The 22,126-nt window shown below is 56.6% G+C and overlaps 1 protein-coding gene across 1 annotated transcript; it reads left to right on the plus strand.

The window, feature by feature from the left end:
* Nucleotides 1-1,825: 1,825 nt before the first annotated feature.
* WDR86 (WD repeat domain 86) lies at nucleotides 1,826-22,126 on the plus strand. The gene is made up of 7 exons (XM_055334806.1): nucleotides 1,826-2,001; nucleotides 2,113-2,376; nucleotides 11,341-11,482; nucleotides 14,023-14,437; nucleotides 18,638-18,773; nucleotides 21,414-21,517; nucleotides 21,658-22,126. Exons 2-7 carry the CDS (start codon nucleotides 2,214-2,216, stop codon nucleotides 21,826-21,828), a joined length of 1,131 nt encoding a protein of 376 aa, XP_055190781.1. The 5' UTR covers nucleotides 1,826-2,001; nucleotides 2,113-2,213; the 3' UTR covers nucleotides 21,829-22,126.

The raw sequence follows: 22,126 nt of genomic DNA on the forward strand, positions 1-22,126 counted from the left end.
GGCGCAGCGTGAATGGGGGGGTTAGTTTCAGGGAGTTATTTGCGAGAGGCGTTAGCAGAGTTGGCCTGAAACCGTAAACCAGACATGGTTGTTGCCTGTGCAGTGAAAGGTCAGGAGGCTTGGGAAGGTTTCTCTGTCCCAAACAGTCCTCCGTCTGCCTTGGAAAGGCTGAAATCTGGAACGAAGGGGGAAAAACATGCTTCCTTGCCTTTCCTCTTCTTTTCTCAACGGCAAATGGTAGCTCAGCAATCCTACTTCCCAAGTTGTAGGGCATCCCTGGCATCCCCGGATTAGGTATGGAGGGACCCTGTACTGGGGGCAGCGAGAGTGAAAGGGATCAGACCAGGACCCTGAGAGAAGGAGCAACTGGGTACCCCTCGAGCAGCGGCCAGAGAGTCTTCTGTCTCCTTTGGGTTTTCTTCGGAGCACCTGTATGGCCAACTGTCTTTATACCTGGATGTTGCCATGGTGCCTTGAAGTTCACAAGTCCTAAAATGAACTCACGGTCAGCCTGGAGGAGCATCTCTGAACAGATGTCACCAGCCACCCACTCCAGAGTCTCCACCCACGCCAGCCACCCACTCCAGCATAGTGGAGACTCGCAGAGTCCTCCCTTCCTCCCTTCGAGCACCCAATTCCTGAAGACTCTAGAATACTTCACCGATTGCTGCCTCACTCTCTCCTGCCAGCTCTGGCCAGCTTCCGGCCTCCTTCCCGTCCCACCTGTACAGCTCCAAATCCCACTGTAACACGGCACCCCCCACCCCGGAACCCCTTCCCTGGTGCCGGCCCCTTGAGCTGAAGTGCAAGCCGACTCACAAGGTTGGGGAAAGGGTGGGTTTCTCTGGTTAAGATGCTTGGAGAATAAATTGTCCAGTGACCTTGGGGACCGCATTATGGGGCTTTCTTTCGGAGTCTGGACGTCGTGGGCCTGGACGTAGTGGTGGGCCGTTGGGAGAAGGTCTGGTCGCGATGAGAGCTTAGTTAGCTTTCCAAAGCTCCTTCGCTCCCTCACTCCCGCCCCTCGGGAAACCCTGCTACCTCTAGGACCTGGAGGATCCGAGTTGGGGGGTGTCACCCCTCCCCGCCCCCCGCGAAGCAGGCACCGGAACCGCTCTAATGGGAACCAGCAGGCATTCCGGGAGGGCTCGCACCCCGCGGTGTGGGATTCCTGCGGAGACCTCAGTGGGCCGTCACAGGCGCTGGGGTGGGATGGGGTGGGAGTGGCTGCCGAAAGCTGTGGGGTCAGTGGGCGCGGGCCCCGCACCCCCAGCACGAGAAGGCGGGACCCCGCGGCCGCTCCCTGGGGTGAACCTGACCTTTCCGGGAAGTCCCACCGCGCCTCTCCCCTGGCCCGCCCGCCACCCACCCCCCCGCGGAGCTTCTTTAGAATTCGGGGTGTGCGTGTGGTTTCCCCGCGAGAGCGGACGCGGGGCGCTCCCCAAGGGCGCCTGTCGGGCGGGTCCTTGGGGCTGGGGCGCCTGGGGGGGCCGACTCGCCCGGCCGTGGCGCGCAGCCGCTGGCCGGAGGGAGCTCCCGGGCGTGCGCGTCTCACCCCACGGGACCCCGCGGCCACCTCCACGTCTTCCTCCTCCTCGTCCCGGCCTGCGGTCCCCGCACGGGGCCGCCGGGGGAGTCGCACGTGGCCCGGTCCCCGGCGTCCCCGGGGCGGGCGCTGGGGCCGCGGCGGAGGTGGGTCGGGAGGGCCGGCGGGGGGCGGGGCGGGGCGGGGGAAGGGGGCAGCTGGGTGGGGGCTGGGGCGCGGGCCGGAGAAGTGGGAGGGGACAGGTTGGGGGGTGGTCTCTGAGGAGGAGCCTGGCCGGACCGTATTGTTCCACCCTCGCCGCCCCGAGCGCACGGCGCCGGCCGGGGAGGGCGCGCGGGGCGCTCGCCTTCCCGGGTCCCCCGCGCCCGCCGCCGGACCCCGCGGAGGCCCGAGCCTTCCTGCGCGCGGGAGACGCCCCCGCCCGGCCGTCCGGGCTCCGAGGGGGGCCCGCTCAGGTGGGGCGCGGGGAAGGGCGGCGGCGGGCGCGCTGGGGCCGGGACTCCCCGCTGCGGGAGGGAGCGGGGCCCCCGCCTCACCGCCGCCGCGCCCCGTGCCCCCCTCCCCAGGGCCATGGCCGCGGGACGCAGCCGCCGGGAGCCGCGGCGCGGGTGCCGGGGCGCCCCTCCCTAGCGGGGCGCATCTCGTGGTCTCCCGCCCGGCCGGCCGCATGGGGGGCGGAGGGTCGGCCCTGAGGGTCTGCGCCGACCACCGCGGCGGCATCAACTGGCTCAGCCTGAGCCCGGACGGGCAGCGCCTGCTGACGGGCAGCGAGGACGGCACGGCCCGGCTCTGGAGCACCGCGGACGGCCAGTGCTGCGCCCTCCTGCAAGGTACACCCTCCCGCTCCGTCCCCGCCGCCCAGAGCCCAGAGCCCAGAGCCCAGCCCCCGCTGTGCCGGGGCCCCCGTCGGGGGGTGCTCGCCCCGGCCCCGCCGACGACCCGCCGAGCCCCTGGGACCGGGGCCGCCGGGCCGGGGCGCACCCGCCGCGGGGTCTATCCTCAGCCGTCAGCCTAGGGCGGAAAATCCTCTCCATCCCCAAGGCCTTAGCAGACCACCGGGATCGCACCTCTGCGCCCTCCCCGGTCTCTCGCTCCCCGCTGGCCTGTGGCCGCGCATTTCCTCTAGGAGCCACTGTGGTGACCGCCAGGGCTTGTTAAGTGCCCGCGGGACTGAGCACTTAAGACTGCCTTGGGCAGTCTTCACACTGCTGTTCTCCCACTCGCGCAGACAGGGAAACTGAGGCAGGAAGTAAGTGGCCTGGGATCACACAGACCGTGGGGAGGGGAAAGTTGAAATCTGGACGCCCCCTTCCCCATCTGACCACTCTGCTGTCCCTGCAGCCTCGTTTCTTCTATTGGAAGGGGTGCTGGAGAGGGATGGATCAAAATTTCTCAAAAGGGGGTTGTTAAACCAATTTAACGCAGTTGGAAACATGATGCAATGGCAGGAGGCACACATACAGGCGCACATATTGTTTTATAAAGGTTTCACAAATGCACACATATCGGTCTATATTGACGTACCTAGTTGCTGGAGGCAGATGTACTTCTTACCCTGCATCCCTGTCACATGTCTACACTGCAGGACTGTGAGGCCCCTCTCCAGCTCTGCCCCTTTTGTCGCCTGAACAGCAGATACAGCCCCTTGAATCCCAACACTCTCTTCACTGTGGTTATTTATCATTGCCTGTTCTTTTTCCACCATAATCAGCAAGTCCTGGGTGGCCTCCCCAGGGCCTTCCAAGTTCCTGTAGGCCCAGAGAGTACAAATTAGCTTCACTGTTGTACAAATCAGCTTCACTGTGGGCTGATACTATTGGCTTTATTTTATTAATTTTTAAAAGATTTTTAATGTATTTATTCATGAAAGAGAGGCAGAGACACAGGCAGAGGGAGAAGCAGGCTTCCTGTGGGGAGCCCCATGCAGGACTCCATCCCAGGACCCTGGGATCACAACTTGAGTGGAAGGCAGGCGCTCAACCCTGAGCCACCCAGGAGTGCCTTGACCCTATTGGTTTTATTTTTTTTTAAATTTTTATTTATTTATGATAGTCACACACAGAGAGAGAGAGAGAGAGAGAGAGAGAGGCAGAGGGAGAAGCAGGCTCCATGCACCAGGAGCCCAATGTGGGATTCGATCCCGGGTCTCCAGGATCGCGCCCTGGACCAAAGGCAGGCGCCAAACCGCTGCGCCACCCAGGGATCCCGACCCTATTGGTTTTAAAAGCAGCTATGATAGATATTTCAAAGTCCAGAAGAGATGAATTTTGGCTTGCCTGTTATTTGGGGGTGAGGGTGGATAAGGCAGAGTCGGTTACAAACTAACATACATTCCTCCTGCCACCCCCAAAGTCACACAGATTGGCAGGCCCTGAACTGAGACCGGAAGATCTAAGATCCATCCAGAATTTAAAATCCAGCTGTAGGTCAGCCTGGGTGGCTCAGTGGTTTGGCGCTGCCTTCAGCCCAGGGCATGATCCTGGAGACCCAGGATCGAGTCCCACATCAAGCTCCCTGCCTGGAGCCTGCTTCTCCCTCTGCCTGTGTCTCTGCCTCTCTCTCTCTCCCCCTCTCCCTCTCATGAATAAATAAATAAATAAAAATTTTATTTATTTATTCACGAGAGACACACACAGAGAGGCAGAGACACAGGCAGAGGGAGAAGCAGGCTCCAGGCGGGGAGCCCGATGTGGGACTCGATCCTGAGACCGCCCTGAGCCAGGGGCAGGTGCTCAACCGCTGAGCCACTCAGGTGTCTCTGGACCGTAGGCTTCTGATAGCCCCGAGCTTCCCTCCTGCAGCAGCTCTGCTTTTTCAGTGCTTGGAATTGGCTTTCAGCTGCAGTTGGTGAGCTCCAAAGGAGAAAGTAGGCTTAACTGCTAATTATTCTGTAAAAAGAAGAATTGAATTGAATGTAATTATCCCCTTCCCCTCTTTTCCTTTTATCTGTTGGGTGCCTGTTCATTTGGGGGCACTTCACTGGGTCAATGAGATAGGCAGCATGCCCCAAAATGGCAGTCCCTGTCCTGGTCTGTCCCCGAGTAGTAAGGGGCCCAGCCCAAAGGTTCCAACCCACTGTGGCTGTTCCAAAAGCATCCTCGTCTTCCAATAGCATCTTCTAGCATGACGGGGGTGCTATTTGTTTTTAATTCTGTGTGAACAAACTGCACACTTATATTTACTGGAAGCCTGATGATGCCTGCCCTTCCGGATGACCCATAACTTTGCCTCCGGGTAGCAGGAGGGGCCATCAAGAGCCTGGGCTCTGGAGCTGGGCTGCTTGGGCTCCAATCTCATCATTATTTAACTTCTCATGCCTTAGTTTCTTTATCTGTGAATTGGGGGACAATAAAATAGTCATCTAGCCTGATGAGGTTGTGAGGGAGCAGGAGCAAGCCAGTCAATAAATAGCTCCTGGCACATATTAGTGGCCACCATGGTCCTCCAGGCCCACAATCCACCAGCCTGGACTGAGTAAGAGCATCTCCTTGGCACTGCACCGGGCCGGCTCCAAAGCTCTTCCCCCTTTTGCTTCTCACAGCCATGGTTATCCCCTTTGGAGGCTCCAAAGGGCTAGCCAGTCCTCCTGAGTTTACACAGGCAGAGCCATTCACACAGGCAGAGCGGCACTGGGGGGAGCTGCCCCCTCCCTCCTGCTCCAGAGCCCTTGCCCCTCTTGGTTACTGGCTTGACTGTCCTGGGTGCCTGTGTTAGATGCAAAGATACTGCCCCAGAGAATTTGCAGGTTGGATGGAGAGAGTGATGGCTAAACTGAGGGACCATGTGCACTTGAACTTCAGATGAGCAGGAACTCTGTGAGCCCAGATAGTCAGGGTTTACCTCTTGGGCTAGGTGGGGCTGGAAGGGACTGTGGACAATTTTTAACTCTTAATAGAAAACATGTAGCATCAAATTTACCCTCTTAACCATTGTTTTTTAAGTGTACAGTTTCGTGCTCGCTTCGGCAGCACATATACTAAGTGTACAATTTCAAGATATTAAACATTATGATGTACCACCATTACCACTATCCATCTCTAGAATTTTCCATCCTGTAAAACAAACTGAACCCCATTTCTCCCTCCACCAGCCCCTGGCGCCTACCATCCTGCTTCCTGCCTCTGTGAACCTGACTGCTCCAGGGACCTGGTACAAGTGGAATCATGCAGTGTTTGTCTTTCTGTCACTGGCTCATTTCACTTAGCACGATGTCCTCCACGTTCATCCCAGGTTGTAGCCTGTGTCAGGATTTGTTTCCTTCGGAAGGCTGAGCACTGTTTGGTTGTGTGCATTTTTTATGCCCACTCATCTGCCACTGGACACTGGGGTTGCTTCCACTTGACTGTGGTGAGAAATGCGACTCCGAGCTGGGGTGTGCAAACATCTCTTCCAGGCCCTGCTTGCAGATCCTTCGTGTAGATAGATACCCAGAGGTGGGCTTGCTGAATCATCTCCTGCATATTCCTGAAGGAGCATGTGGGGGCACAGGGAAGGCTCTTAGACATAAACACATTGTTAACTTTGTCCCAACCCAGGAGAAATTCCATCAAAAAGCAGTTTGTCTTAAGCATAGATGTGAAGGAAGCCCTGGAGGGTAATTCATCCTTCGGGCTCTTCGGACAGCACCGTCCGAGGGTGGTGAGCTCCCTGTGGGTGTGGAGTGAGGAGTCACAGGTGGAGGCAAGAGAGCAGGCGGGTTGAGGGTGTTGGCTGAGAGGAGCTGGGCTGGAAGGCCAGGCCCTGCGGTGGCACCATGACAGAGCATGAGCCTGCCCAGGCCGGGGGCTCGAGGCAGGTGGCCCGAGGCCGAGACTTCGGTGGCTTCGTCAGACACTGTCTATTTCGACCACACCTTCTGTGCTCTGGACTCGTGGCTGTCACTGCTCTGGCTTGCTGACAGGACACACGGAGGGGTGGCTCCATCAGGCAGGCCCTAGCAGGAAACAGAACGACACCCCCAAATAACAGCTCAAGGAGAGTTTAGTAAAGAGACGCTTGCAAAATGTGGGCATAGTACAGGGGAAGCACTGTACTATGGGGCTGGTCCCTTCAGGGCTGTCCACACTCCTGGAGCTGAAGAAGCCAGGGTGGAGGCCTGCAGCCCCTGAGAGGGTGTGGAGAGGCCTTCCTCCGGGGAACTGGGCCAGCAGATCCTGACCTAAAGTCTCCTGCTGGGCTCCCAGATGTCTGAACCCTGCTGGCAGTGAGGGGGGATCCAGGAGCTGCAGGGAGCAGGCTGCAGAAGAGGAGAGACCCCGAGGGGCAGACAGAAGACCTGCCAGGGCCAGCAGAGGCAAGGAGGCCGCTCTCTCCAGGCCAAGTTGGAGGCATGAATGTTCCAGCTTGGCTGGGTGCCCACACCGGCCCACCTCTGCCACCGCAGACCCCGGGCAACCCCTCCTGCGTGTGCACAGGGCCCTTCGACTCTGAACCCCCAGCGAGTCCGAGGGTGTGCGGCTGGGGAGGCAGGGAGAGCCGACTACCTTGGCAGAGAACCCTGAGCCTCAGCCTGTCCTTTTGAACATAATAACTGTATCTTATCTGCATTATTTATCCCTTCAAAAATGTTTATTTTTAGTTTGACTTTTTTGCTTATTCTACATAATTGCAGCAGCTCACGCCAGTGGCGTTGTGGTCCCTGGAGACGCAATGCCCCCCCCCTTCTCCCTCCTGCCTTCCTCATCCCTCCCCGGGTGACCCTGTAGGCTGGGGGCAGTGGACCTTGTCAAATGGTCTGTGGGTTGCAGTTGGGGACACGCTCTGCAGCCTCTGCTGGCAGGGCTCTGAGCTGGGACTCCTTCGGTGTGGGTTTTCAGATGTGGAGTAGGAGCCTGGCGTGCCGAGGAAGGGGCTTGTCCCTGGGAGGGCCTTGACTGCTGCAGGCAGCCTCAGCCAGCCCACGGCCAGGCCCCCAGGAGGGCAGAGGGTCAGCCTGGCCTAGCTCCAGGGATGAGCTTTTTTTTTTTTAATAATTTTTTTAATTTTTATTTATTTATGATAGTCACAGAGAGAGAGAGAGAGAGAGAGAGAGAGAGAGAGGCAGAGACACAGGCAGAGGGAGAAGCAGGCTCCATGCACCAGGAGCCCGACGTGGGATTCGATCCTGGATCTCCAGGATCGCGCCCTGGGCCAAAGGCAGGCACTAAACCGCTGCGCCACCCAGGGATCCCTTTTTTAAAATAATTTTTTTAAAAGACTTTATTTATTTATTCATGAGAGACGCAGAGAGAGAGAGAGAGGCAGAGACACAGGCAGAGGGAGAAGCAGGCTCCATGCAGGGAGCCTGATGTGGGACTTGACCCAGGACTCCAGGATCACACCCTGGGTCAAAGGCAGGCGCTAAGCCATTGAGCCACCCAGGGATCCCGAGCTTTTTATTTTTAATGTTGAAAAAATTCTTTTCATTATTGACTCTTTTCTTAAAGTCTTTGTTTATAGGTATTTATATATTTTTTAAAGATTGATTTATTTGAGAGGGGGGAGGGGCAGAGGGACAGGGAGAGAGAATCTCAAGCAGACTCTGCACTAATCAGAGCCCAGTGATCCCAAGATCACAACCTGAGCAGATACCAAGCCAGCCCCTTAACCAGCTGTGCCCTCCAGGCCCCCCCATAGGCATTCATATTTTTACTGTATATCTCCTTTTTTTTTTTCCTACTTCCATATAATTGGTCACCCAACTCATGATCTTCCACATCCTGGTTTAGTGGCCGTGGCTTCACTGAGTAGGGGTGCCATGGCTTACTCGCCACACAGTTTTCCAGTGCTTGTCTTGGCCTATAAACACTTGGCCTTCTGCCTTCCTGCTGTCAGATGCTGTCGAAACCGGCCAGAATGGGGCTGATGGCCCTGCAGAAGCCTCTCCTGGCGTGGTTGGCGTCGGACCACACGGGGTCCGAGGAGGACTGCGGGGTGCGTGTGCAGGGCCGGCTCGCCCACACCCAACTGCCCTCGGGGCGCCGGGCTGCCTTCCAGCCAGCCCAGGAAGCCAGGTGGCTCCTTAGACGGCGCTGAGCCCTCCCCGCAGCAGCTCTGGTTTCAGGGAAAGTTTGTTGACAATCTTCAAATATTTTATAAACATTTTGAGGTTGGCAAAAAGCTGGGCTGTGTTTTGCCAGACACATTTTGCCCTCGACTTTTAGACTGACGTGCATTTTAAGGAAATGTAATCTGCTTCGTCTTCAACTGTTTACTTCCTTCACACAAAGGTTGTTTTCTTAGAGGCCTGGTACATGCTATCCAAGAAGACTGAAAACATGCCTTCCTTCCTTCCTTCCTTCCTTCCTTCCTTCCTTCCTTCCTTTCTTCTTTTTTTTTTTTTTTTAAATCTGTTTCTTAGAACCCAGGGAGTTGGGTTCTTCCAAGAGTAACTGAGCTAAATCGCTGGGGCCGAACAGAGCACATCAGCTTGAAACTGCCCAGAAGATTTTAAATCCTTGTCTGTCTGATACCAGACATCTAGACGGAATTTAGAAAATCAGTCGCAGTCTTTAACATAATTATTTCCCACACGTGTAAATATTTAAATTTATCAATTTCCTCATCCATGAAATGGATCTTAGGTGTAACGTTCCTTTGATTCAATTGATTTTCCGACCCCTGGATACTCTTCAAATATACTCAGCTTCAGTTTGCTATCAAGAGTTGTTACCCGGGGTTGCCTGGGTGGCTCAGTCAGTGAAGCATCTGCTTTCGGCTCAGATCGTGATCCCAGAGTCCCGGGATTGAGCCCTGCATTGGGTGCCCTGCTCAGCAGGGAGTCTGGTCCTCCCTCTGCCCCTCTCCTTGCTCATGCTTTCTCTCTCAAATAGATAAATAAAATCTTTGGAGAGAGAGAGAAGAGAGAGAAAAAAAAGAGTTGATATCCAAGGTGTAAACATTTTTTAAAAATATATGAGTATAGGGGCACCTGGGTGGCTCAGTGGATGAGCATCTGCCTTTGGCTCAGGTCATGACCTCGGGGTCCTGGGATCGAATCCCACATCGGGCTCCCTGCATGGAGCCTGCTTCTCCCTCTGCCTATGTCTCTGCCTCTCCCTCTGTGTCTCTCATGGATAAATAAATTTAAAAAAATATGAGTATATATAGGTATAGAAATAGATATAAGCATAGATAATCTTTGCATATAGGGGTATATGTCTAACCCATAAATTCTGACTTTATTTTTTTTAAGATTTTATTTATTTATTCACAGAGACAGAGAGAAAGAGGGAGGCAGAGACACAGGCAGAGGGAGAAGCAGGCATCATACAGAGAGCCTGACATGGGACTCAATCCAGGGTCTCCAGGATCATGCCTTGGGCTGCAGGTGGCGCTAAACCACTGGGGCTGCCCATAAATTCTGATTTTAGATTCTAAATAGATTTAGATTTTATCACGAGGGACGTTAAAGGATTTTGTTGTTGTTTTTTAAGTAAACTGTATACCCAAGGTGGGGCTCCAACTCACGACCCCAAGATCAAGAGTCACATGCTGCACTGACTGAGCCAGGCAGGTGCCCCTGAGGTGGAGCCATCTTTACATGAAGGACAGGCCCTACTATGACTGGGGACCTGAGTGCTTCTGGGGCTGCTTCATAACCCTTGATCCCAAAGCCAAGCCAATAGTCAAAACATTGACCATCACACCAACAAGGTGGTGGATGAGCAGGTGCGCATGTCTGAGACTCTGGGCTGATGGAGTGTGTGGCCTCCCCCTGTCCTGGACATCCACCCTCAGCTCTGTGCCTTACCCACCATTTCTCCCAAGCACCCAGATTCTGCCCCAAGGGCCCCCTCCTGTTTTGGTGGGTGCTATTTTCTTTCCCAGAATGCTCTTCTCTCCTCCCCGCCCTTCCTGCTCTATAGCACCAGGGCTTCTCCTCTGCTGACCCCCGATGTGTCATGTTGGCTGACTCTCTCCTTCCAGGCTCAGGCTCATGCTCTCTGAAGGCAGGGAATGTTGTTGTTGTTGTTTTAAGATTTTATTTATTTATGCATGAGAGACACAGAGAGAGAGGCAGAGACACAGGCAAAGGGAGAAGCGGGCTCCTCACAGGGAGTCCAATGCGGGACTCAATCCCAGGACCACAGGGTCACGCCCTGAGCCCAAAGCAGATGCTCAACCACTCAGGCACCCAGGTGTCCCGGGAAAGTGTCTTAATCATCCCTGTTTCTATATTAGTTTCCTGTGGCCACTGTGACCAGCCATCTCACTGGGTGCCTTAAAGCAGAAGTTTATTCTGGCACAGTTCTGGAGGCCAGAAATCCAAAGTCAGTGTCAGTGGGTCCAAATCAAAGTGTTGGCGGGCCTGTACTGCCTCTGAAACCTGTGGGGGAGAACCAGCTGCCTCCTCAGGTTCTGGCAGTGGCTGGCGCTCCTTGGTTGTGGGCACATCATTCATCTCAGGGACACCTTCAGGTCATTGTCCTGTCTCCACAGCATCTTTTCTCTACATCCTCATATCTCCCTCTGCCCCTTCCCTCAGAGACTCTTGTGCTGCCATTCCTGGCCATCACCCAGGACACTCTCCCCATCTCAAAATCCTTAGTGACATCTGCAAATATATCTTTTTTCCCTAGTGAAGTAACATTTCTAGTTTCCAAGAACTAGGACCTGATTCCTTTAGGACCAGTGTCCCTCCCCAAATGTAAGAACAGCCACCATCCAGCATTTCCTCCCATAGCTCCTGAGACTCCCAGATTGAAATCGTCCCCTCAAAGGGGCTAGTGGGCCTGGACTCGTCTCAAACACTTCCCGCCCCGGCTTTCTTCCCTGCTGTGCCCTGGCACATTCACGCCTCCCCTTGTCCACAGGGCATGAGAGCTACGTGACCTTCTGCCAGCTGGAGGACGAAGCTGCCTTCACGTGCAGTGCTGACTGCACCATCAGGAAGTGGGACGTGCGGACCGGGCAGTGCTTACAGGTGTTCCGAGGACACACATCAATTGTGAACAGGTCAGGGTGGCTGGGGTAGGGGGCAGGGGACAGAGATGTAGGCCATGTGGCCCCTGTCCTGGGGGAACTTAGCTTCCCTGGGGAAGCACCTACATGTGGGCACGTGTGGAGATCATGGGGAGCATAGTGTGTAGCCCTGGAAGGCCCAGGATGCCAGCGTTTCCAGGCACGACAGGGGGCTGACTGCCCAGGGCTGCATGTGGGGGTTTGGGAGGCCTCAGTGGGGGAAGGGAGGCTTGTGCCTGGACGGCCCCCCGGGGTCCCCGGGTGTGCGCTGCCCACTCCTGGGCACAGGGAGAGGTGCTGGAGGCCACAGCTCCTGCATTCCAAAGGAAGTGATTTAATTGGTACCTGATGGTAGACCAGGGGCTTGTTTTGGAGCAAAACGGGGATTGTGCTGAAGATGGAGTCAAGAGTATTTTTAAATCTCTCCTTCCCGTGTTGTTGTTGAAATCCCCACCTCCTCCTTCTCGAGGAGGTTTGAATTTTTCCTTTCTTTATTGAATTTGGGTCTGAGCTGAGCCATGAACATTCCTCTGCTGATCAGATCAATTTGACACTATTTATGTAACTTGTGGTGGCCGTCTTAAACTCCCGAGGGAGTGTCCGGGATAAGCAGGGGTCTGGGCACCTGCCTGCGGGCCCTCCAGGCCTCACTGACGGGGTTTGGGGGGTGCCTGGGGGCACGCCGAGGCAGTCAGAAGAAGGCCAGGTGTAGGCGGGCATTTGGAGGGGTCGGGGCTGGGTGGGTGGGGAAGGGGAACTGTTTGCAGCCACGAGGGACACTGCCAGCATGAGCTCTGTGCAGGCCTGGGTCGAGTGGGAAGCGGCTGGTGGGGTAGTTCAGTGCTCGGTGGGTGGCAGTGGGGGTGCCAGACCCACCATTGACTGGCTGGCAGTCCAGTCCAGCTGCCTGCTGGAAGAGCTGCGTACCGGCAGGGCCGGAGCTGGGTCACATCTCTCGGCAGAGAGGTGTCCCTGAGATGAATTGTTGTGCTGGCTCAGGATGGCCATGAGTGGGCAAGGTCACCTCCCAGCCGCTGAGCGAGGCCACTGCTTCCTGAGCCAGAGCAGGACGAGGGGGTCAGGGAGGACACATGTCCTGCCGGTTGTATCCCGACATCCTTCCTTGAGGTCGAAGAGTGTAGGTGCATGGGAGTCTCCTGTTACAAGGCTGGGGCAGGTGGGAGAGGCCACATCTCAGGTGACTGGCCTGCCCTCAGCTTGTACCTTGTATCCATCAGCTGCTCCTCAAAAGCAAAGCTGGACCTTTTTTTTTTTTTTTTTTTTTTTGGTTTTATTTATTTATTTGGCAGAGAGAAAGCACAAGCAGGGGGAGCGGCAGGCAGAGGGAGACGGGGAAGCAGGCTCCTGCTGAGCAGGGAGCCCGATGTGGGGCTTGATCCCAGGACCCTAAGATCATGGCCTGAGCCAAAGGCAGATGCTTAACCCACTGAGCCACCCAGGCGCCCCTCAAAGCTGGACGTTAAGGCTGGGAATAATGCTCTGCTGGGGTTATACTCTCCTGGGCACACCCACACCATAAACACACACGTTCACACACATAAGCGCAGGTCCCTGTGCACTCAGACACGAACGTACACACACACATTCACACACACCACTCTTGAAGGGCTGCTGCCCTAAACAGTTCTGGGGAGATGCTCTGTATTACTTAGTAACTTTACTGCATCACTAAGTAACTGTGCCCACGAATGTGCCACATCCCCGAGGTAAGGGGGGATTCACTTCCTCCTGTGTTTTCAGAGTCCAGCCAAGTGGGTGAGTTCTGGATGGGAGGCACCGACCATGCCTTCTCATGCCAGGCCAGAGCGAGCGGGATTCAGGCCCCCAGTACATCACCTGCAGTGCCACGTGGTGTCACAGTGTCACTTTCTCTTAGACATACGCACATCATGAAAACCATCCATCCTGGGTGTTGAGGAAGAAGTGAGTCAGGAACTGTGCATGTGCCGGGGGGTGGGCCTCCTTAATTACCTGTGGGAAGTGAGCACCGGCCGGGGGGGCGGCGTGGGCAGTGTGGGCGGGAGGGCCGCATCTCCCCCCATCTGTGCCAGGCTCCAAGGCAGAGGGAACACAAGATGCCTCCGACGCTGAGTGCGGGGTGCTGACTGCTCAGTCCCCACACTTGTGACACACGCCTGATCCAGCTGCCTCCCTCTGCTGCTCCCCTTTGCGGGCTCCTCTCGGCAGGGAGCTCTGGGGGTGCTCAGGGCTTCTTAACAAGGGTGTGTGAACCGAGCCTTTGACCTTATGCAAAGTTCTAGGCTGAAGACAAACATGTATTTCTGGGGAGAGGTTCTTAGCATTCCTTAAACTGAATCTGAGAATCATAAATGTTTGCTGCTCCCGAGGCCTTCTGGGGTCCTGGGGGGCAGGGTGTGAACCGAAGTCTGCTCCTCCCACACGAAGTTCTCTGGGCTCACTGAACACACAGGCCACTGGGCAGAGGGACCCTGAGATGGCCTGCTGGGCATCCCTGCGTGGTCTGACCCCTGCCCTATCCCTCCTCCCACCAGGATCCTGGTCGCCAACAACCAGCTCTTCAGCAGCTCCTATGACCGCACAGCTCGAGCCTGGAGTGTGGACAAGGGCCAGGTGTCCCAGGAGTTCAGGGGCCACCGCAACTGCGTGCTGACCCTTGCCTACTCTGCTCCCTGGGACCTGCCTGGGGCTCCCTGTGCCGAGGAGGTTGGGGGGCTTCTGGTGACGGGCAGCACGGATGGCACAGCCAAGGTATGGCAGGTGGCCAGTGGCTGCTGCCACCAGACGCTGCGGGGCCACACGGGTGCCGTGCTCTGCCTCGTGCTGGACACGCCCAGTCACACGGCCTTCACTGGCAGCACCGACGCCACCATCCGTGCCTGGGACATCCTGAGTGGGGAGCAGCTGCGGGTGTTCAGGGAGCACCAGGGCTCCGTCATCTGTCTGGAGGTGAGCTCCGCCCAGCCCCTGCCTGTCTGCCGGCAAGGCCGCTGGGCCACCCGGTGTGCTAGTTAGCTAGAGCTGTGTAACAAGTACCACGGACGGGATGGCCTACACGACGGAGATGGATTGTCTCATCATGCTGGAGGCTGGAAGTCTAAGACCAAGGTGGTGGCTTGTAGCTGGACGTCTTCTCCCAGGGTCCTCACATGGTCTTCCCTCTGCATCCAAATGTTCTCTCCTCTTCTTCCTCTTCTTCTTTCTCTTTTCTTCTCCTTCTCCTTCTCCTTCTTTTCTTCTCCTTCCTTCCTTCTTCCTCCCTCCTCCTTCCTCCCTCCTTCTTCTTCCTTTCTTCTTTCTTCTAAGATTTTATTTATTTGAGAGAGAGAAACAGACAGCAAGAGAGAGCATGAGTGTTGGGCAGAGGGAGAAGACTCTGCTCAGCAGGGAGCCTGGTGTGGGACTCAATCCCAGGACCCCAGGATCCTGATCTGAGCAGAAGGGAGACGTTTAACCGACTCTGCTATCCAGGCGCCCCTCAAATGTTTTCTTCTCCTTTTTTTAAAAAACATTTTATTTATCCATGAGAGACACACAGAGAAAGGCAGAGACATAGGCAGAGAGAGAAACAGGCTCCCTGTGGGAATCCCAATGCAGGACTCGATCCCAGGACCTTGGGATCACGCCCTGGGAGCCCGACGTGGGATTCGATTCCAGGTCTCCAGGATCGCGCCCTGGGCCAAAGGCGGGTGCTAAACCGCTGCGCCACCCAGGGATCCCCCAAATGTCCTCTTCTTATAAGGACCACAGTCATATTGGATTAGGTTCTACCGTAATGACCTCACTGTAACTTAACTACCTCCTTAAAGACCCTGTCTCCATGTACAGTCCCATTCACAGATACAAGGGTTAAAGCTGTTGTCAACATAGGAATCTTGGTTTCTAAACGTGTTAGGTGAGGATTATATTTTTTTTGAGGATTATATTTATTTAGAAACCCTGGTCCATAATTCCTAAATCCAAAAGCTCCAAAACATAAAGTGTATTTTTTAGATTTGGCACTAAAACTTGCTTGGCAGCAAAGCCTGGCCTGGACAGATAGGAGGCTAGTTGGAGTTCACTTTACCCCACTTCCTGGGAATACGCATTCCTTTGCTGTAGAAACATGAGCATGTTGCTAAAATCCAAAAGCTCCTGGAATACGTCTGGCCCCAAGATTTTGGATCAGGGATCATGGGTGTGACATCGTGCCCATCCCTGGTGCTTGTGAGGGCTTGATGAGCTAGCAGTGGACGTGGCCCAGAGCTGGGGGCATGGCTTGCTCTCAGAGCCTGTGAGCTTGTGCTCTTGTTGTTGGGCATCTAGCGGATGTGCTGCCGCTGCTTATATTTTCTCATTTTACACATGAGAAGATAGGATCAGAGAGGGTAAGCAACTTGTCCAAGGTCTCACAGCTGGTAAGGGGCAGACACAGATAGGAACCCAGGACTGAACATGTAGCCGGCAGCTTATAAAGGTGTGACGGGGCCTGTACTTTGCTGGAGTGGGGGAGCCTCTCTTCTGGCTGTTTTACTCCAGAGGTGGGATGTCCAGGGCCCAGCTGTGCTCTGCAGCCTGGCCCTGCAGCTTCTCTCCTTCCCTGCCCAAGTGCATCTGCTGCTGTGAGTGGAGGGCGGAGAAGCCTGCGCCCAGGGGCCTCCACAGCAGAGCCCCAGGCCTGTCTGCCTCATCCTGCCATCTACTTGGAGGGGTCACATACAGGGAGATGGCCCTCGAGCTCCATCCCTCAGAACTGCAGGGCCTGTCCTTTGTGACATGCCCCCGTCCAGGTCTGTCTGCTTCCCCTTGTGCCTCGGGCCTCCTCTGGCCTCCCCAAGCTGCCCGGCTGTTCCCCGTGGATGTCCTCTCAGGAAAGCAGCCAAAGCGAACAGTGAGGTCTTAGGCAGCCAAGGACAACATGCTTGGAGCATTTCCTTGGCCTCTGGACTCATGATTTATACTTTGAAGCTGTGCGGCTTGGTCACTTTTTTTTTTTTTTTTTGCTTGGTCACTTTTAAACACAGTGTGACAGGCACCACATTGTTGGGACACGCTGCATGGGGAGCAGGAGGCATCATCCCTCTGCCACAGCAGCCATGGAAGCTCAGCGCTTCTGTTGCGTGCGCTGAGGGGTGCAGGGGTGCAGAGGCTGCGTAGCCCAGTGTCCCACAGGGGCTTCCATCCCGCAGGCTACACACGCCAGCTCCCTTTATTTGAGGTCCGTGAGTCTTGTGGCTCCTGGAGGCCTGGAGCTGTGTCTGGAGTGACAGTCAATAGGGATGGTCAGGACACACTGGGGCCTGGGGCAGACACGCGCTAGGGGCAGCAGGAGGAGAGATCCCAGGGTGGCTTGCCCACAAAGGAGTGGTGGGATTAGCATGGGGGTGCTTCTTTGGGCAGAGAGGACTTGTGAGAAGCCCGAGGAGGATGGCATGTCCCCAGGGCTTTGGGGGACAGTGAGAAGCAGGGCAACTGAGGCTCTGGCCTCAGGCTGACAGGGCCAAGTGGGCTTGGGGAGATCCTCTGGCTTTTCTGCCCCTACCCTTGTTGATGGCCCAGGAACCAAGCTCTGGGAGTGTGATGCAGATAGCAAGAAGACCGAGTGATGGCCTGGACCCTGCCGGAGCCCCTTGGGCATGCGGGTACACGTCCACACCTGCTCTGTTCTAGGGCAGGGGCTACCAATAAGAGGGGCCAGAAGTCAGGCTGTGTTGGCTGGAGCCAGCTGTAAGCCTTCAGGACCTCAGGGCCGGGCCTGGGAGACCACTGGCCATGTCTCTACGCCCCTTCTGTCTGTGGGGAACCACCCGCAGCCTCTGCCTCCAGGAGGCCGGACGTGTTCCTCGAGATCCCATCGCCTCTGCCATAGTGAATGGCCCAAAGCCAAGTCTGACCTGTGCTGTGGCTGGGGTGGAAATACAATCCGGACCAGTCAGAGTCCTGTCCTCTGGGATTTAAACTGGGAAATTATCTGGGGAAACTGGATCAGCTGTGGGGACTGGAGTGGCAAGGAGCCCAGAGTGTGGCTGTAGCTGGGCAGGTGTGTGCTCAAGCTAAGAGGGCATGGGACACATGAGCGATGCCGGTGGCCAGCCTGTACTTGCTCCAGGCCTGCTGCCCGCTGCCCCAGGAGAAGGGCCTCCTCTTTCCTGAGCCTCCAAGGTCTGGCATGGACGGCTCTCTCTGGGGCTTACAGCCGCCCTCCTCACCCAACTTTTGGTTCTCCTCTGCATCACTGCTAACCAGAGCTGCTGGGTGGGGGCACTCTTGGCTGCATGTGGTTTTGTCTAGAGGAATCTGCAGAATTATTTTAATGGTCTCTGCACTTCCCTTGGGGTGGGACACTGTCTATCTTGGCAAGGGGTGCTCGTGTGAGGGGCCTCGCAAACCCCATCCCTTCTCTCCCAGACCCCTTCTTTACCTCCTGCGACACCAAGCAGGGGTGTGTGAATGCCACTCTGGTCAGCTGGGGCAGGTGGGAAGTGGGGGAGCCTGTCTCCAGGGCTCCTCCCTCCCCACCAGGGCAGCCCTGGGAGCAGGAGCTTCAGGACCCGATGACAGCCACTGGGTGTCCAGCTCTGGTCCTAGCAAAGATCTACCTCAGACATACTGCAGCCACGCAGGTTACTTCTAGACCTTTCTTTTTCCTTATCTGCTCTTCTGCGGGAAAACGTTCAGAGTGAAAGCCTTGCCCTGGGAGCCCTTTCGTCAGCTGGGTCAATAGGAGAGAACACCAGGTGCGGCTTGGCCATAGCTACAGGTGGATTCACATTAACCTTTCCAGGCACGGACTTTTCTTCAGTAGGGACTGCTAAAGAGAGACACCTGACAACAGTAACGGCCCCGGCGAACATTCTGTGGTCCTTGCCCTTAGCGTGTTGAGCGCCCTACAGGCCTTCTCTGTACCCCCCACGAGAAGGCACTGGCAGGATGCTCCTCTCCCGGGGAAGCAGTGGAGGAGCAGAGTCCGTGACTCAGCCAAGGGCAAAGTGACAACATCCCTGGGTGCTGGAGTGGCAGTGGGTGGGTCCCCACAGGCAGGGTCATTTCCTGCTCATCCACACTTTCCAGTGAGACCCACACATGCCCCTCCCCAAGGGGGCTCCGCGTCCCCTGCTGCTGCCCCAGTACGGAGGGGTCCGGCTCCCACCCTCCTTCCTCCTCCCCCAGCTCGTCAACCGGCACGTGTACTCGGGCAGCGCCGACAGGACGGTCAAGTGCTGGCTGGCAGACACGGGCGAGCGCGTGCGCACATTTGCGGCCCACAGACACAGCGTGAGCGCCCTCAAATACCACGCAGGCACCTGTAAGTGACTCCTGTCCCCGTTGCCCCAACTTGTGCCCTCCATGCCTTGACCACACCCCCAAATCCCCTGCACTCAGGGCCTCTCTGCTCTACTTCTTACTCAGCTGCTCCCTCCTGAGCCTCAGTGGCCATTCTGGGTGGTCAGCAGCCATGCCTCCCCCGGGCACCTGTAAAGAAGGCCCAAATAAGGGTGGGGGGATTCCTCTCCAGCTTCACCCAAGAACAAGCAGCAGCCTGAATGTTCAGAAGCCCTAAGGTGAAGGTCTCTAATTCTCGAAATGAGACTATGACACCACTTACTCCAGCCAGACTTGAGGGCCAGGTAGGTTTGGCTTCACCTGGCATTAGGTTTGACTATAAATAAGAGAAAGCCCAGATTAACTGTGCTTTAAATGAAATAGTGGTTTATTTTTCTCACATAGAATTTCAGAGGCTGGCAGTGTAGGTGGGAATGGATAGCTCCACAAAGTTATCAGGCACCCAGTTTCCTTTGATCATTTTGCTTTATCACTCTTAGCACATATCTTATATCTGTTAGGGGGCCTCATAGTTTAAGATAGCTGCTGGAGCTCCAGCCATCATGTCAAGTTTTAGGCAGAAAGGAAGATGACAGAAGGGCAAAAGGATGCATCTCTTAGCTGAGTGGGTCCCTTTAAAGATCTTTCTTGGAAGCCCTACCCACAGACCTGGCATATATCTCTTTGACCACTGTCTGCAAGAAAGACCGAATAATAAAATCTTTTATCTGGAGCTATTGCTGCCAGAATTAATGGGGTTGCTTGGGAAGAAAGAAGGGCAGAATGGCTTATTGGGTAGGCAATGAGCTGTCGGTCCCACAGGTGTCAAACTGACACATCTGAGCTTTGCTGGCTCTGTCCTGCAGACTTGGCACATGTTCACACCCCAGACACACCCAGTGATCCAGAAAGCACCCCCTCTACCTCCACACCTACATGGGAGCAAGGCTCCCAGGTTCCTGAAATCTCTTTCCCAGAACAATCCCCAGCATTATGTTCTGTCATCAGACCCCCCTCTTCCCCGTTTTCACACACACACACACACTGAGGGAGCAGATGGGTAGGGGGAGTCACAGCAGAAACTTGAAGTTGACTTCACAGCACAGGTGTTAGATGAAGATAGAATGTGGATCTCTGAAAATAGAGCCCGAGATACCCTTGAGATTTAGGTGTCTGACACGGGAAAATTATTTTTTCCTTCTTCCTGTGTCCAAGCCTGTAAGTGTGATCACAGCTCTGCTCCCAAGTCAGGGCCTCTAAATTAAAGATTAAAGCCACCCAGAGCGCCTCCCCTTGGCAGCAGCTGGGATGGACTTTACCTGGTATTAAAGGAAATTGGTCCAGGGTCTTTGCCAACAGGCTGTAGGTGGCTCAGACTTAATTCCTGACCCTCTTCCCACCCACAGGACACCCAGCAGCCACGCTGGGTGGGGGGCAGGGGAAGCAGGAAAGGAACAGAAGAGACCCAGGAATGAAACTTCCCCTCTTAGCAGCAAGGCTGAAATAGGCAGATGAAACAGTAAGTGGGGGTAAGGAAGAGATAGATCCCCGAACCTAAGAATCCCCCATGGCTTGCTTGGGCTGCTGAGTGGGCATAGCAGATGCTGTGGGTACCACACGTGGGGCACTTCTTTCTGCTGAACCTAAGGTCCTCTGCCCTAGAGTGTTTTCCTGTGAGGAGCAGGTCAGAGGATGGCTAGGAGCTGACACCCACAAGAGAGGCCCTCAACCAATGACATGCACCCCCCCCACCCCAGGGGCACAGCTCTGAGACCTGGTCTGCACCCTCTCCCAGGGGCCACCTGCAGCCACCTGCTCACTAATACACCTGAATGGGCATCCTTTCTGTTTCTCTCCCCACTTAATGGAATGAAGTGTTTGCCAAATGAAGTGTTTGCACCCAAATCCCAGTGTCAGGGTCAGCTTCTGGGAGAACCCGGGCTAAGACAATATGGGAACAAGGGAGTTCTTCTGGTTAGTGTTCTCATTGTGGTTCCTGACCAGCAGCATCCTCATCACCTGGAACTGGTTAGGCATGCAGGTTCTCAGGCCCCACCCCAGGCCTCCTGAGACAGAAACTCAGGTGGGCCCAGCAATCTGCCTTCACCAGCCCTCCAGGTGATTCGGGTGCTCCTTGGAGTCAGAACCCTTGGACTGGGTTCTCAAGTAGGAAAAGGCGCGAGGACAGCCGAATTCCAGGGCCCTCCCCTGTGAGCTAGCCAACACAGTGTCTAGGCTCTGGAGGGCCAAGTTCATTACTGAGGAGGGAGAGGAACGACTTTCTGGGTGGTCCTTGCCCCAGTGGGCTGCTCAGATGATGGGGGGTGCGTGACCTTCCCCCAAGGCCGGGGATTTAGAGCAGGGAAGCCAGGCAGTCCCGCAGAGCTGTTTGCAGAGCACGGGGAGGGTGTGGACCCCCCTCAGTTCCCGGGCTCGCGGTAGGAGAATGCAGGTGCCGCCTCCTTCCTTGCAAGGGGCTCCAGCTAGTCTCTAGCTGGGCCTTAGGACCTCCCCGCCTCCAGGTCGCCTGCGGGCCTGGGGCCCCCCATCCCCCCCACCCCCGGCTTCCTGGGGAAGGCGGGGGCTCTCGGGCTGGAGGCCCAGTGGCGCCCTGTGTCCGCAGTGTTCACGGGCAGCGGGGACGCCCGCGCGCGCGCCTTCGACGCCCAGTCTGGAGCGCTGCAGAGGGTGTTCCGCGGCCACGCCTTCGTCATCAACTGCATCCAGGTAGGCTCTCCCCCCGGCTCCCGGGCTCTGCCCCGGCGGGGAGAGGAGGGCCGCCCCAGCACCCCGAGCCCGGTGCCCCGGGAGGGCGGCCCGGGCGCCCCCGCAGCGCCGCCCACGCGCCGCCCCGCCCCGCCCCGCAGGTGCACGAGCAGGTGCTCTACACGGCCTCGCACGACGGCGCGCTGCGCCTCTGGGACGTGCGCGGCCTCCCGTGCGCCCCGCCGCCGCGCCCCTCCGCCCCCGCGCGAAGCCGCTCCCGCCTCTTCAGCAACAAGGTGGGCTGCGCCGCCGCGCCCCTGCAGCCGGCCTGAGCCCCGGGACGCCGCCGCCCGCGCTCGCCCTCGGGGACCGCGCCCCCGCCCCCCCCCCCCCACCGAGCGAGCTCCCCGCACTCGGGTCTGCACCTGGCGCCGCGGGGCCCTCCTGACCCGGGGTCAGCGGCCCCTCACCCCCGAGCCTGGGGTCCCCAGGAGCCAAGCCTGCCCTGAGGGGCACCGGGGCGGGGGGTGGGTTTCCTCAAAAACCCTCGAGCCGCGATTGTCACTAGTTTGGCAAATTGTCCTGAGGACACTGGGGAAGAACTGAAATACATACACGCCCTTCAAAGCG

Source organism: Nyctereutes procyonoides, unplaced genomic scaffold, assembly GCF_905146905.1.
Source record: "Nyctereutes procyonoides isolate TBG_1078 unplaced genomic scaffold, NYPRO_anot_genome, whole genome shotgun sequence".
Lineage (NCBI taxonomy): Eukaryota > Metazoa > Chordata > Mammalia > Carnivora > Canidae > Nyctereutes > Nyctereutes procyonoides.